This window comes from Salvelinus alpinus, chromosome 28, assembly GCF_045679555.1.
Source record: "Salvelinus alpinus chromosome 28, SLU_Salpinus.1, whole genome shotgun sequence".
In the NCBI taxonomy this organism is placed as follows: domain Eukaryota; kingdom Metazoa; phylum Chordata; class Actinopteri; order Salmoniformes; family Salmonidae; genus Salvelinus; species Salvelinus alpinus.
This window is the reverse complement of record NC_092113.1, coordinates 36439110-36452020: the sequence shown is the minus strand read 5'-3', so window position 1 is coordinate 36452020 and position 12911 is coordinate 36439110. Positions and strand designations below refer to the sequence as shown.

The 12911-nt window shown below is 48.1% G+C and overlaps 1 protein-coding gene across 1 annotated transcript in view; it reads left to right on the top strand.

Moving 5' to 3' along the window:
- The window catches only part of LOC139557789 (plexin-B1-like), a 99197-nt gene that overhangs the window by 62395 nt on the left and 23891 nt on the right, over window positions 1–12911 (top strand). The window contains exons 2-13 of the mRNA XM_071372972.1: window positions 879–948; window positions 1033–2152; window positions 3011–3193; window positions 8916–9044; window positions 9365–9465; window positions 9598–9730; window positions 10012–10168; window positions 10280–10388; window positions 10479–10587; window positions 10890–11645; window positions 12501–12599; window positions 12708–12830. Coding sequence (XP_071229073.1) covers window positions 1043–2152; window positions 3011–3193; window positions 8916–9044; window positions 9365–9465; window positions 9598–9730; window positions 10012–10168; window positions 10280–10388; window positions 10479–10587; window positions 10890–11645; window positions 12501–12599; window positions 12708–12830 — 3009 coding nt within the window. The 5' untranslated portion in view covers window positions 879–948; window positions 1033–1042. The remainder of the gene's footprint in view (window positions 1–878; window positions 949–1032; window positions 2153–3010; window positions 3194–8915; window positions 9045–9364; window positions 9466–9597; window positions 9731–10011; window positions 10169–10279; window positions 10389–10478; window positions 10588–10889; window positions 11646–12500; window positions 12600–12707; window positions 12831–12911) is intronic.

The window sequence follows — 12911 nt, the reverse complement described above, 5'->3', positions numbered from 1 at the left end:
AGAACGTGTCTGCATGGAGAACGTGTCTAAATGGAGAACGTGTCTAAATGGAGAACGTGTCTAAATGGAGAACGTGTCTAAATGGAGAAGGTGTCTAAATGGAGAAGGTGTCTAAATGGAGAAGGTGTCTAAATGGAGAAGGTGTCTAAATGGAGAACGTGTCTAAATGGAGAAGGTGTCTGCATGGAGAAAGTGTCTAAATGGAGAACGTGTCTGCATGGAGAACGTGTCTAAATGGAGAACGTGTCTGCATGGAGAACGTGTCTGCATGGAGAACGTGTCTAAATGGAGAACGTGTCTGCATGGAGAACGTGACTAAATGGAGAACGTGACTAAATGGAGAACGTGTCTAAATGGAGAACGTGTCTAAATGGAGAACGTGTCTGCATGGAGAACGTGTCTAAATGGAGAACGTGTCTAAATGGAGAACGTGTCTAAATGGAGAACGTGTCTAAATGGAGAACGTGTCTGCATGGAGAACGTGTCTAAATGGAGAACGTGTCTAAATGGAGAACGTGTCTAAATGGAGAACGTGTCTAAATGGAGAAGGTGTCTAAATGGAGAACGTGTCTGCATGGAGAACGTGACTAAATGGAGAACGTGACTAAATGGAGAACGTGTCTAAATGGAGAACGTGTCTGCATGGAGAACGTGTCTAAATGGAGAACGTGTCTAAATGGAGAACGTGTCTAAATGGAGAACGTGTCTAAATGGAGAACGTGTCTGCATGGAGAACGTGTCTAAATGGAGAACATGTCTAAATGGAGAACGTGTCTGCATGGCAGGTTCTTGAACATGATCAAACCAATGTAAGTCCTGATGGATTATTGGATGATATTAGATTGTAATAATCTTTTCATGTTTTCTTTTCTCTACAGGTGGAGTGAACAAGAATGGTTTATGTTTGTGGATGAGGAGGAGACTTGAGCTTAACGTCGGACACAAATGGTTAGACATTGTATAACTGTATAGAAATATATTTGTATAGCAAACTTGATGTTGAGCGTCTTTTAACTGACTTTGTCTTTGTAGAATATTTGCAATGCCACTTGGGATGTCTCTGATCTCAGCCCTGCTCGTCTTCCTCCTGGTCACCACCACATGCTCCCTCGCTGTCTGCACTTATCCCCGTTTCTCCAGAAATGACACTTCATTTGAGCACCTGGTCCTACACCCAGACCCCTCTGTAGGCACGGTCTACGTGGGGGCCAGGGACCATCTCTTCCAACTGGACGGGTTGGACGGCCTGCGTCTGGAGCAGGAGGAGAGGACCGGCCCAGTGACTGATAGTAAGGAGTGTCTTCCCCCTGTCACAGAGGCCAACTGCCCCCAGGCCCGGCACACCTCCAACCACAATAAGCTGCTCCTGGTGGACCCCTCAGCCATGGAGCTCATCACCTGTGGTAGTGTCCACCAAGGCACCTGCCAGAAGCGCAGCCTAACCGCTGTGAAGGAGGTGCTGTTCTCCACAGAGAGGCCGGTGGATACCCAGTACGTGGCGGCCAACGACCCGGGGGTGTCCACCGTGGGGATGGTGGTGGGGCCCCGAGGCGGGGAGCGGGCCGTGCTCTATGTGGGCCGTGGTTACACAAGCAGCCATCCGCCCATCTCCACACGCCATCTGGCCCACGAGCCTGTGTTCTCATATGACGAGACCGCCAAGCTGGCTGTGGCGGGAAGGCTTTCGGAGTACGACCACCATTTTGTAGCTGCCTTCGCTCGGCGTGGGCATGTGTACTTCTTGTTCTATCGTCGTGACATTAAGGCTGTGTCGCGGGAATACCGTACGTATGCTGCCCGCGTGTGTCTGGATGACACCTCCTACTATTCCTATGTAGAGGTACCCCTGGTGTGTCACTCCTCCTCTACCTCCTCCCCAGAGAGGAACTACAACCTGCTGCAGGCAGCCCAGGTGGGTCAGGGTGGCGGCAGAGAGGGGGAGAAACTGCTTGGGGTCTTCTCCACCTGGGCCAGCTCCTCCAACGGGCCCTCAGATGACTCGGCTCTGTGTGTGTATCCCCTGGACGAGCTGGACAGACACATCGACTCCACACGAGACCTGTGCTACACGCAGGATGGCCGGGTGGAGGGAGGAGGGGACGTGGCCTACATCGAGTACGAGGTCAAGTCCAGCTGTGCCAACTTACCCATGGTAAGTTATTTAGAGGAGCAGATGTAACCTTTCACATAATTCCTCTGGTTCATCAGAATGTAAGAAATGACAGTATAGGTTTCCACTGCTCAATGTCAAGCATTTGCCTTATTTTTCCTAACATCAGGGTACTAGCAATGGAATGCCTTATAATCTAGTTAAATCCTACTTATTCTCTACCTTCGCCACTGTAATGCGTATTGGCTTCCGCAGTCAGGAAGTGGACTAGATCCATGCTTAAAGCAGAACAGCCATAGAGAGAGGAAGGCCAATGGAACATAAAGGGCCTTAACGAACCCTGTGTCAAACAGCCAAGAGATCCCTGATGCCTGTGAGTGAAGTAGCCATGCAGGCTTACGACCCCGGGATGACCTCGTCTGGGCCCAGAGCTCATCAGGCCTGCTTGCCTGGGGCATTTTAATAAAACTAACTGTCCCAACTCAGCTATCGGACTGTTAAATGAAGGCTGACAAGGATGGGGAGGAGCCCTTTGAAGTCCAACGAGACGGACAGATGGATTGTAACAGAAAGTTAATTTGGTAAACAATGCGTCTTAAAGAAAACAAGTCCTGGATCAAAAGACATCCCAATTTACTGGAGTTAGCTGAAGACTTATTGGTAGGGATTTAAGGGTGTTACGCAAAATCAAAAGGAGCAAGATTGCAGTTTTGATATGCTTCTAATCTAATATTAATCCTCTTATTATAACTAAGAGGATTGGTTAGACTGTGAGTCAATGATGTGAATAGTTATTACTGAATGGAAGAAATACTGTTGAAATGACTAACCAGGTTCCGGTGATAATGTGAAATGGACATTCTCTAGAGAGAAGTCTATTGTTTGTTCTCTGTGTTCCAGAACACCCTGAAGGCTTATCCCTGTGGCTCTGACCACACCCCCAGTCCAATGGCCAGCAGGGTGCCCATAGAAGCTGAGGCGGTATTGGACAGCCCGTCCGCCCGTCTCACTGCTGTGGCTGTCAGTGTGAGGGCGGGGCACACAATTGCCTTTTTAGGAGACTCTAAAGGGAATTTGCACAAGGTATGCCAAGTTACAGTAGGTTATGATACATGTTTGAGTTAATACATGAGATTTAGATCAAGATAGCAGTGTTTCAAACTTCTACTCAAATGGAGCTAGATATCGTCTAGTAGCGTTGTTAAAGCTGTTGCCAGGGGAGGTGAGGGAGCTCCCAGCCCTCCTCCCTCAGCCCTCCTCTCCTCAGCCCTCCTCTCCTCAGCCCTCCTCTCCTCAGCCCTCCTCCCTCAGCCCTCCTCTCCTCAGCCCTCCTCTCCTCAGCCCTCCTCCCCTCAGCCCTCCTCCCCTCAGCCCTCCTCCCCTCAGCCCTCCTCTCCTCAGCCCTCCTCCCCTCAGCCCTCATCCCCTCAGCCCCCCTCCCTCAGCCCTCCTCCCCTCAGCCCTCCTCTCCTCAGCCCTCCTCTCCTCAACCCTCCTCCCCTCAGCCCCCCTCCCTCAGCCCTCCTCCCCTCAGCCCTCCTCTCCTCAGCCCTCCTCCCTCAGCCCTCCTCCCCTCAGCCCTCCTCTCCTCAGCCCTCCTCCCTCAGCCCTCCTCTCCTCAGCCTCTCCTCAGCCCTCCTCTCCTCAGCCCTCCTCCCTCAGCCCTTCTCTCCTCAGCCCCAGACAGAACAGAGGGCTTTGAGTCCCTCAGCATGCAGCCCACTGAAGTTACCCATTTTAAAAGGATTATCTCATCTGTGTACACCAAATTCCACAAACAGCATTCAGACACACACACACACATGTGCAAATGCATGCGTGAACACACACACACACACACACACACACACACACACACACACACACACACACACACACACACACACACACACACACACACACACACAATGTGGGTACCACCTGCAGGTTTCTAAACCATTGTGTCAGCTGGCTAAGATGTTCTGAGAGTCCACTTGACGAGCCAAAGAGATTCCTACAGCACTGAGTTCACTGGCGGCTTATGGAGGCCGACATCAAATCTATGCTAATCTCATTAAACTCAGGTAATTTGAGAGTTTGAGGGCTTATGATTCACTTAGGAAAAGGTGTCTTGGTATCCTCCAGATTAGATTTACTGACTGACAATCAAATTAACTGTTCTCTTCCCAACACAATCCTGTAGACAGTACAAATGCACCTTTAATTTGCTTTTAGCCACATATTCTAGCCACAAATGTCACTTCTCTTTTTCAGTTGACTTTGTCAGTCACTGTATAACATACTATGGGGAGTCAACGACCAATCCTATTCACCTGAAGCAAACAAAAATCACGGCCAACAGGCCAATGGATGCCGAGCCCGCCCTCGAAAGCCCCTCCTGGGGTCGCGAGAGAAACTCTGAAATAAAATAACTAAAATCGCACTTGGTTCATAGGACAGGGGTTATTAAAGTACTGTCAGACTGATTTGTAATAGACTGTCACATAAAAAAAGTAAACATTGGCCGTGGATTACATCACTTTTTGTTTTTACATGTTGTTGTCCTGAAATAATTATTTGATATCAAAATGGGGAACCCCTGCCCTAGATGTGACAAGATTTGGGTCTTGGTATCGGTTTTTGTGTTTGCTAAAAACCCACTACTTTCTGCTCTGCTTGTGTAGCCAATGCTTCCTTGCTTGACTAAGATGGCCAGTGGTAAGAATAACCAGCCAAGTTTGAACCTCCGACTGTGCCCTAGGGCATGTGGTTTTCACAATGAAAATTAAAAGATACCCACGAGTGCTATCCTATTTCCTGGGGTGGAAACACACTCAGGAGGCCTTGGCTCAGACCAGTTGTGTGACCATTGTCTCCGGCTGGGTTCAACTTCCATTGGGAGCCGGGCTGACTTTTTGTAGAAGATTGGTGGACAGCCAAGTGAAGCTCATTCCGGTTTCTCTGGCAGTGTTCAGAGTTAGGATTCCTGGGATGATATACTATCCCTGAATGGCTCTGGACGGTTTTCAGAGTGTGAATCGGATCACATCAGTCTGGGCCAGCCTGAAGCCCTGGCTTTGGATTTGACAGGGGAGAGTGAACCATTGGTGTTGAATGTGGCTTTGATGGTGTTTTCTCCCCCGCAGTGGAGTTCTTCCAGTTCAACAGTTTGCTGTGCGTCCTCCTCCTTTTCATGGCGTCACTCCGTCAATGGTCCGTGTTTTAAACAAGCACCTCAAGGTTGCAAGTTTGAAATGCTCACACTTCGCCGGCTATTGCAGCAATTGGTTCATGTCCATAGATATAAAGGATGGATATTTTCATGTGCTATATTTTCATGTGCTTTCATGTCCTCCCCATCTCCGCCACCATTTCTATAGTGGTGGAGGCGGCTTTGGCACCGGTGCGGTGCCAGGGGATCAGGGTATTGGCTTATCTGGGCAATTGGCTGGTCGTAGCGGAGTTGAAGGAACTTGTGGAGCTTCACACTGCCACGCTGGTATCCCATATTCAGTCTCTAGGGTTCATAGTGAATCATAAGACTCCGGCTCAGCACATTGTTTCTGAGTCTCGCTCTGGACTCGGTTCTGAACCTTATTTTTGTCCCAACAGAGGAGGGTCACATTCTGGATCTGTCTGGCACGGTTTCAGCTTGGACACTCTGTGCCTTTTCTCTGTGCCTGCGGTTATTGGATCTGATGGCCTCTACATGGTGCCTCTGGGACTTCTGTTGATGTGTCTGTTTCAGCGCTGGGTGATAACAGGATGGTGGTGGCTACATCAACATGCCGGGAGGGACTCGGTCACTCTCTCTGGCCTGTTATCTGCTCATATGGACCAGTGTGCATTTCCTGTTGCTCAGGGTGACGTATCTTCCCAGATCTCTCAACGCGGGTGTGGATCTACTTTCAAGGGTGGTAATCCTATCTCTACGGAGTGGAGAGTGCACCACTTGGTGGTGGTCCAGATATGAGACCGGTTCGTCAGAGTCGACGTAGATCTTATGCATCGCGAGAACACACATTGTCGTCTGTTCTTCTCAATAAGGGATCCAGGCACTCCATTGGGAACGAATGCTTTGGCACATCACTGGCCTCGTATACGTCTCTATGCGTTTCTCCAGTGAACCTGATTCAGGCCATTGAAGATAGGGTCCATCAGGAGGATCTGTTGTCAATTTTGGTGGTTCCCCGTTGCCCCAGACAACCCTGGTTCCCAGAGATCATCCGCCTGTTGGGCTGGGTTATTGGGACCTATTGTCCCAGGCGCACGGATCTGTGGGTTTGGACCCTGAATGGTTGAATTTGTCGGCTTGGGGTTTACCCTTGAACGTGATTATGACTGCGTTTGAGAGTTGGTGTCAGGTTAAAGGAGTTTATCCTTTTTCAGAACTCTTTTGGTGGACATTTTGAAATTCTTGCAAGAGATTTTTGAGCAGGGCCTTTTTCCACATTGAAGGTTTATATGGCAGCCATCTCGGTATGTCATGTAGGGATTGATGGCTCTACCCCAGGGTCTCATCCTCTGGTGGTGCGGTTCCACATTGAATGAACCTCCGTTTGAAACAAAGGAGTCTGTGGACCTGAAGGTTATTCCTACAAGACTGCCCTGCTCATGGCCTTGGCGTCAGTCAAGCGCGTTTGGGATTTCCACGCTCTATTAGTACACCCTTCCTGTTTTGAGTTTGCGCCTGATGACTCCAATGTGAGGTTACGTCCTAATGCAGCTTTTGCTCCAAAGGTTATACCTATGTCTTACAGGTCCCTGGCTTTCAAGCTGTTCCCTATCTCACCTCCTCTGTATGCTTCCAGTGAACAATGGAGGTTGCATGGCCTGGGTCCAGTGCAGACTATGCACGTATATGGACAGGAACAAGGAGATCTGCATTTGTGACCAGCTTTTTTGTCCATGTTTACCTAATCCAGCTAGGGTAGGGCACTTTCTAAGCAGCGCTTTTCTCAATTGATTGTGGAAGCCATTTCCCTGGCGTGTGACAGCAAAGGACAAGGGTTGCCTAGTGCTGTGTACGTGCTCACTCCATTAGAGGTGTGACGGCTTCTTGGGCATTGTTCAAGGGCATGAAGATTGGTGATATCTGTGCTGCAGCGAGTTGGGGTTCCCCACATACCTTTGTGAGGTTTTATCGCTTGGGCGTAGGTGCTCCCAGTGTGTCTCATAGTGTTCTTATGGCTGGGTCCAGGAGTGGGTGTTAGGTGTGAGCCTTGGGCTGCCGCGGTTCGTCGATAACGCATTATCAAGTCACAGCAAAAGCCCTGTTGTCTTGGACTTGCGTTTCCTTGTGTGTGTTCTGGCATTCCAGACTCCTCAGGTCTCGGTGTGAGCCTTTTTGGAACCAGTAGGGTTTATGGACTTGGTCGATGTTAGGCAGCATTTTGTCCGGGTTATCACAGTTTCCCTGCAGGTTTTAGCCTTGGGCTGCCGAGATGTGCGGCAGTGTGCAGAGTGTGCATTAAGTAGGGTTACCACAGTTCCCTGTGGGTTTGACCCTCAGCCTGCCATGGTTCATCGAATCCGGCCGATGCTATGCAGCGTACGTGTGCGCTTTACCAAGTCACGACAGGTGTTCTGTTGTTTTGGACTTGCGGTTCGTTGTTCGAGTTCTGACATTTCAGGCTTGCAAGTTAAGTATTGTTTCTGGAAATGTGGGATCTTGGGACTTGGGCTGCAGTGGCAGCATGTCAGTGCACAAAGCCAAGTTGCAGCAGGTTCTGGTTCCCTATATTGGGATCTGACAGTTTAGGCTTCTCGGGTAAGTATTAGGGAAGAAGGTGGCTTCTGTAACCCCTATTTGGAGCCGGTGGAGACTGTGTGTGCTCGGGCTTCCGTGGGCCTCCTAGTTTGGCACCCTCTGAGCCGGGTTGGGTTGTGATTTTATGCCTAAAAGGGAGCGTACAGTTATGAATATAACTATGGTTCCTTGAAGGAGGGAACGAGGTATAACATATTTTGTCCCCGTGCCGTCAGGGGGTTTGCACATACAGTACATATAAACGTACAGTACACACTCAGCACATACAGTACATATAAACATACAGTACACACTCAGCACATACAGTACATATAAACGTACAGTACACACTCAGCACATACAGAACATATAAAACGTACAGTTATGAATATAACTACTGTTCCCTGAAGGAGGGAATGAGGTATAAAATACTATTGGGAGTCCAACAACCAATCCTATTCACCTGAAGCAAACTGAAAATACACTCAACGGGCCAATTGATGCCGAGCTTGTCCTCGGAAGCCGGACCTCTCTGGTTATAATGCCACAGAATAGCCGCATGTGCACACTCCCTCAAATCGTTTGAAGAACACATCCTTTCTATTTTATTCAGCTTTGTTCAATTGTATTCTTCATACTATAAAATAATGCCACAGAATTCTAAGTAAATCTTGTCTGCTAAATGAACTAGTGTAGCCCACAACCATTTGGCATAGCCAGATCAGGACCTAACATAAGGACAACTCCTTATGAGTATGCTGTTCTTCTGAAATATTAATCATGCTTCTTTAGTACTGCCTAAAATAAATAATGGATTTATTGTGCAGGTGTAGGCTATATTACATGGATTTATTAGACTTTTTAAAATGTAGATGTTCCAAAAGTCTGCATCAGTGGCTTGTAGGTTATGTGTGGAAGCCAGGAGATGCTAGATGTGTTTACGTTAATTAACGGTCAATTACCGTGAGACCAATAGTTATTTGCTCGACAATCACCGGCTGACAAAATTTTGTGACGGCCACAGCCCAACTGGAAATTATTGATAGTTTACGACAGTAACCATCTGCTTCCCTCCAGGTGTTCCTAGGCTCTGGGGGTAGGGTGGAGAGGTACTCCTCCATACTCATCCAGCCCAACTCACCCATCAGCAGTGACCTCCTCCTGGACCAGATGGAGACGCACATCTACATCATGACCAGCACAATGGTTAGTCTGAGTGGACACCACACAGCAAAACACAGCTCAAACACATCATCACCAGCTACTTGACTCTCCTAATATAGGGCAGGAATCATCAACTAGATTTAGCCACGTGTCGTTCTTTTCCTTGATCGGGTGGGCGGAATGCAGTGAAGTAGATCAAGGGTAGGTACAGGTGTGTTTTTGCATTTTGTCCGTTGGCACTCTCCCTTTTAGATTAGAAAGCCTGGCTAGGAAACACAATTGGAGCACCTCTACGGCTTCATTGTCCATGTATGTACTGTAGTACAGCTGTTCTTAAGAAAGGGATGTGGGTAACATTTCAGGTGGAGAAGCGGCCGGTGGCAGAGTGTGGAGATCACCTGGACTGTCAGTCCTGTCTGTCAGCCCGAGAGCCGTACTGTGGCTGGTGTGTTCTGGAGGGCAGGTGAGGAAGCACCAACTGACTATTCTAATTCTATACCACAGAGAGTCAAGTTAATAGAAGTTAACTTCTCACTTGTTCCTCTCTTTGGACCTGTGTTCCACCCCTCACCCCCACATCCCCCTGTGATGTCAGGTGTGGCCAGCGTTCCCAGTGCTGTCGGGGGGCTCTGCAGGGCCAGTGGCTGTGGAGCTTTGACCAGCAGCAGCAGTGTCTCAGTATCCAATCTCTAAGCCTGTATAACATCAGCCTTGGAGTGGAGACAGACGTAAGACATGAGAAGAGCAAGATACAGTGATTGTTTTGAGCTTTACATTTTTTTATGAATACCCTTTGACACCTGTCTGTCTTTCTTTCTCTCTCTCTCTCTTTCTTTCTTTCTTTCTTTCTTTCTTTCTTTCTTTCTTTCTTTCTTTCTTTCTTTCTTTCTTTCTTTCTTTCTTTCTTTCTTTCTTTCTTTCTTTCTTTCTTTCTTTCTCTCTCTCTCTCTCTCTCTCTCTCTCTCTCTCTCTCTCGGTCTCTCTATCTTTCTCTCTATCTCTCTCTCAGATTGCTGTTTCAGTGAAGGGGTTGCCCAGTCTAGTGGAAGGCGAAGCATACAAATGTTTCTACCAGGATGTGGAAAGTCCTGCCAACGTCACAGACACTGGTGTGACCTGCTCTACCCCCGACGCCAGCAGGCTGCCTCTTATTGGCCAAGGAGAAGGTGAGTGACATTGGTGGGAGACCAATAGGACATTACAATGCAAAATGATTCCACTCTCATTCTCAATTATCACTATAGTTAACTATCCTACTAATGTCCTCTCCTACTCAGACTTCGTCACCGTCCCTCTGTCCCTTCGCTTCCTCAATGTGACAGTGGCTGCTTGGGAGTTCACCTTCTTTGACTGTGGCGTGGTCCAACAGCTCTCTGGAGGCATGCCGTAAGTTAAAATGCGGACATTTTACCTCAATACAATTGTATTTCTCTCCCTGTTAACCTTTCACTGTCTCCGTCTTCTCTCTGTTTTCAGGTGCAGAGGGTGTGTGAGCAGTCGCTGGGGCTGTAACTGGTGTATTCACCAGCACTTCTGCACCCCGAACATTTCCTGTGATGAGGGAGTCACAATTTACAACAAACACGTAAGTCCACCTCCGGTTATCAGTCAGTGCAGTTACAGGACTGCTAACTGGAACGTACTATATCTACTAACCAGCCTATTCAGGTTTGCTTTGTAGAGAAACTGGTAACTGCCCTAGGGTAACTGTTAGATTATTCATGTCTTGTCGTATTCCATTGTCTCTGTTTTTAGTTTTTTTGTTGTTGTAAACGTTTAGTTTTTTGTGTGATGTCAGTCTTATTTGCATATATTTCTTGCCTATCCTCTCGTTTTACTGTCGTTCCCTCCTCTCTCCTTCTCTGGTCATGTTGTTACCATCTCAAGTTGAAATCACCAACAGCCACTCCCCCAGCAACCAAACAATCTGATACTGTAACTCCAACTGTTCTGGCTGCTCCAACACTCCCATACACAAAGGTATCTGTTAGGACCACTCCCCCAGTCCCAAACAGCACGGAAGTGCCCTTAGCCACTCCCCCCACCACCCCCGAGCCCACTGCAGTCCCCACCACCCTCTCACAAAACATTGCCACCACCACACCTTCAACCACACTGGCCACCCAGGCTACGACTACACTGGAAGTGACTACCAGTCTGCAGGCAGGGGCCATCGCAGAAGAGACCAAAGTGGAGGGAGATGGGAGTCTCCCCAGGACTACTGGTGGAACAGAGCAGACAACAGTCACCAGGGTTGAGCTGCTAGACTGGCCCGAGGCTCTAGAGACTGTGTTTCCTAGTAGTACTGCTGGACTGACTGGCCTCACTGGGATGGAGCCCTCGTCCCCTGACACTACCTCAACCATCTCCAGTGGTGTCCCCCTGTTAGGGGACCTGCCCACTGGCTCTGACAGGGATGAGATCCCCCTGGCCCCCTTCCAAGGTACAGCCTCACCCCCCTGGACCAGGGAATGGGACAAGGGGGAGGGAGAGACCGAGACAAAGATGGACCCTGCAACATCCTCTGCCACAGTGCCCTCTGGAGTTGATGAACCAAACCAGCCCTCTCAATCATTTACCCTCACACCTGACCCTGAGTCTGAGTCTCCACCAGACTACCAGTCTGGCTCCTTTGCTCTGCTGGTGAGTGGGCCAGGGCTTCCACTGCCAGTGGCTGTCTAGCTGATGCACCCAGTACAAGACATGCGTTTAATCAGATAAGTGCATTTGCATCGTGTTAAATAGGTTACTCTTAATTTGATCCCAAATTCCTACCCTCTTATTTATGTCATGATATGTGTGTTGTGTGTAAAACAGCATCACCATTATGTTGTGTGTTTTGAGTGTCATTGAAGTTGTCAACTGGCAATGCTTTGGAGCTCAAGCCATCAAAACATGGCTGTCTTCAGTTCACACTAAACCTGCTGTTTTTTGTTTTTACACCTTGTTTGTCAGTGTTTCTTTGTTATTTTCCTCGATCTCATGTTATAGACCTTTAGATTATAGAGCAACATTTTGGAGTGGGATTAATTGTTAATTGTTCTAACAGTAAATCTGGTTTAAAGCAGCAATTACAGTTTCAAACAATAACAAAGCCTGTTTTGGTCAACAGATGAGGGATGGGGCTGGAGAAATGTAGCTATGAATGCATGGACTGACCATCCGTGATGTAAAAAATATAGTTTTAGCCATGTTTTGAGGTTATATAGTGTTTTTATTTTATTTACTTTGTTTAAAACATTGGGGTAAAACAAGCTTATGTTTGGGTTCTGATGGGATACGACAGTTGAATTAAGTTCATGAGGCATTTATAAGTTATATTTTTCAAGAATAAAAGGGTACATATCATTAATTTATAAGTCAAGGAAATGTATGTAGCGGCTGCAGAACGGCCATTTTAATGGCTGTAATTGACGAGACATCACCTGGAGATGTAGGATGCCGTTACGTTTGATGTCCCATGTGTGTCCTGTAACATATGTCCTATAATGTGAGTAGGACTGCCCGTGTGTGGAGAAGGTCCAGGGCGCCTCTCTACTTCCTGTTAATGTGGAGCGGAAGATCACTCTGGTGGGACGCCACCTTCACCTCTTCCAGGTGGGTGAGGAATGCTGGCTGATGGTTTACTTGACTTCAGGTGCGTGGTGTGTGAAATGCGGTCTGTGTGTCATCTACTGGTGTGTGCGTGTGTCTGTGTGTGATCAGGATGAGGGTCTGGACTATGAGTGTGTCCTGACCATCGAGGGGCGGTCAGTGGTGGTGGACGCGTACGTGGAGACAGAGGACACCCAGCCCTCTCTCTACTTCATCACCTGCCAGCTACACCAGGTCACTCTCTATTCAATATCAGATTATGTGGTATTGCAAAAATGCTGTTAATTTGAACAGTGTTTGTCTGTAGGTTGTTCC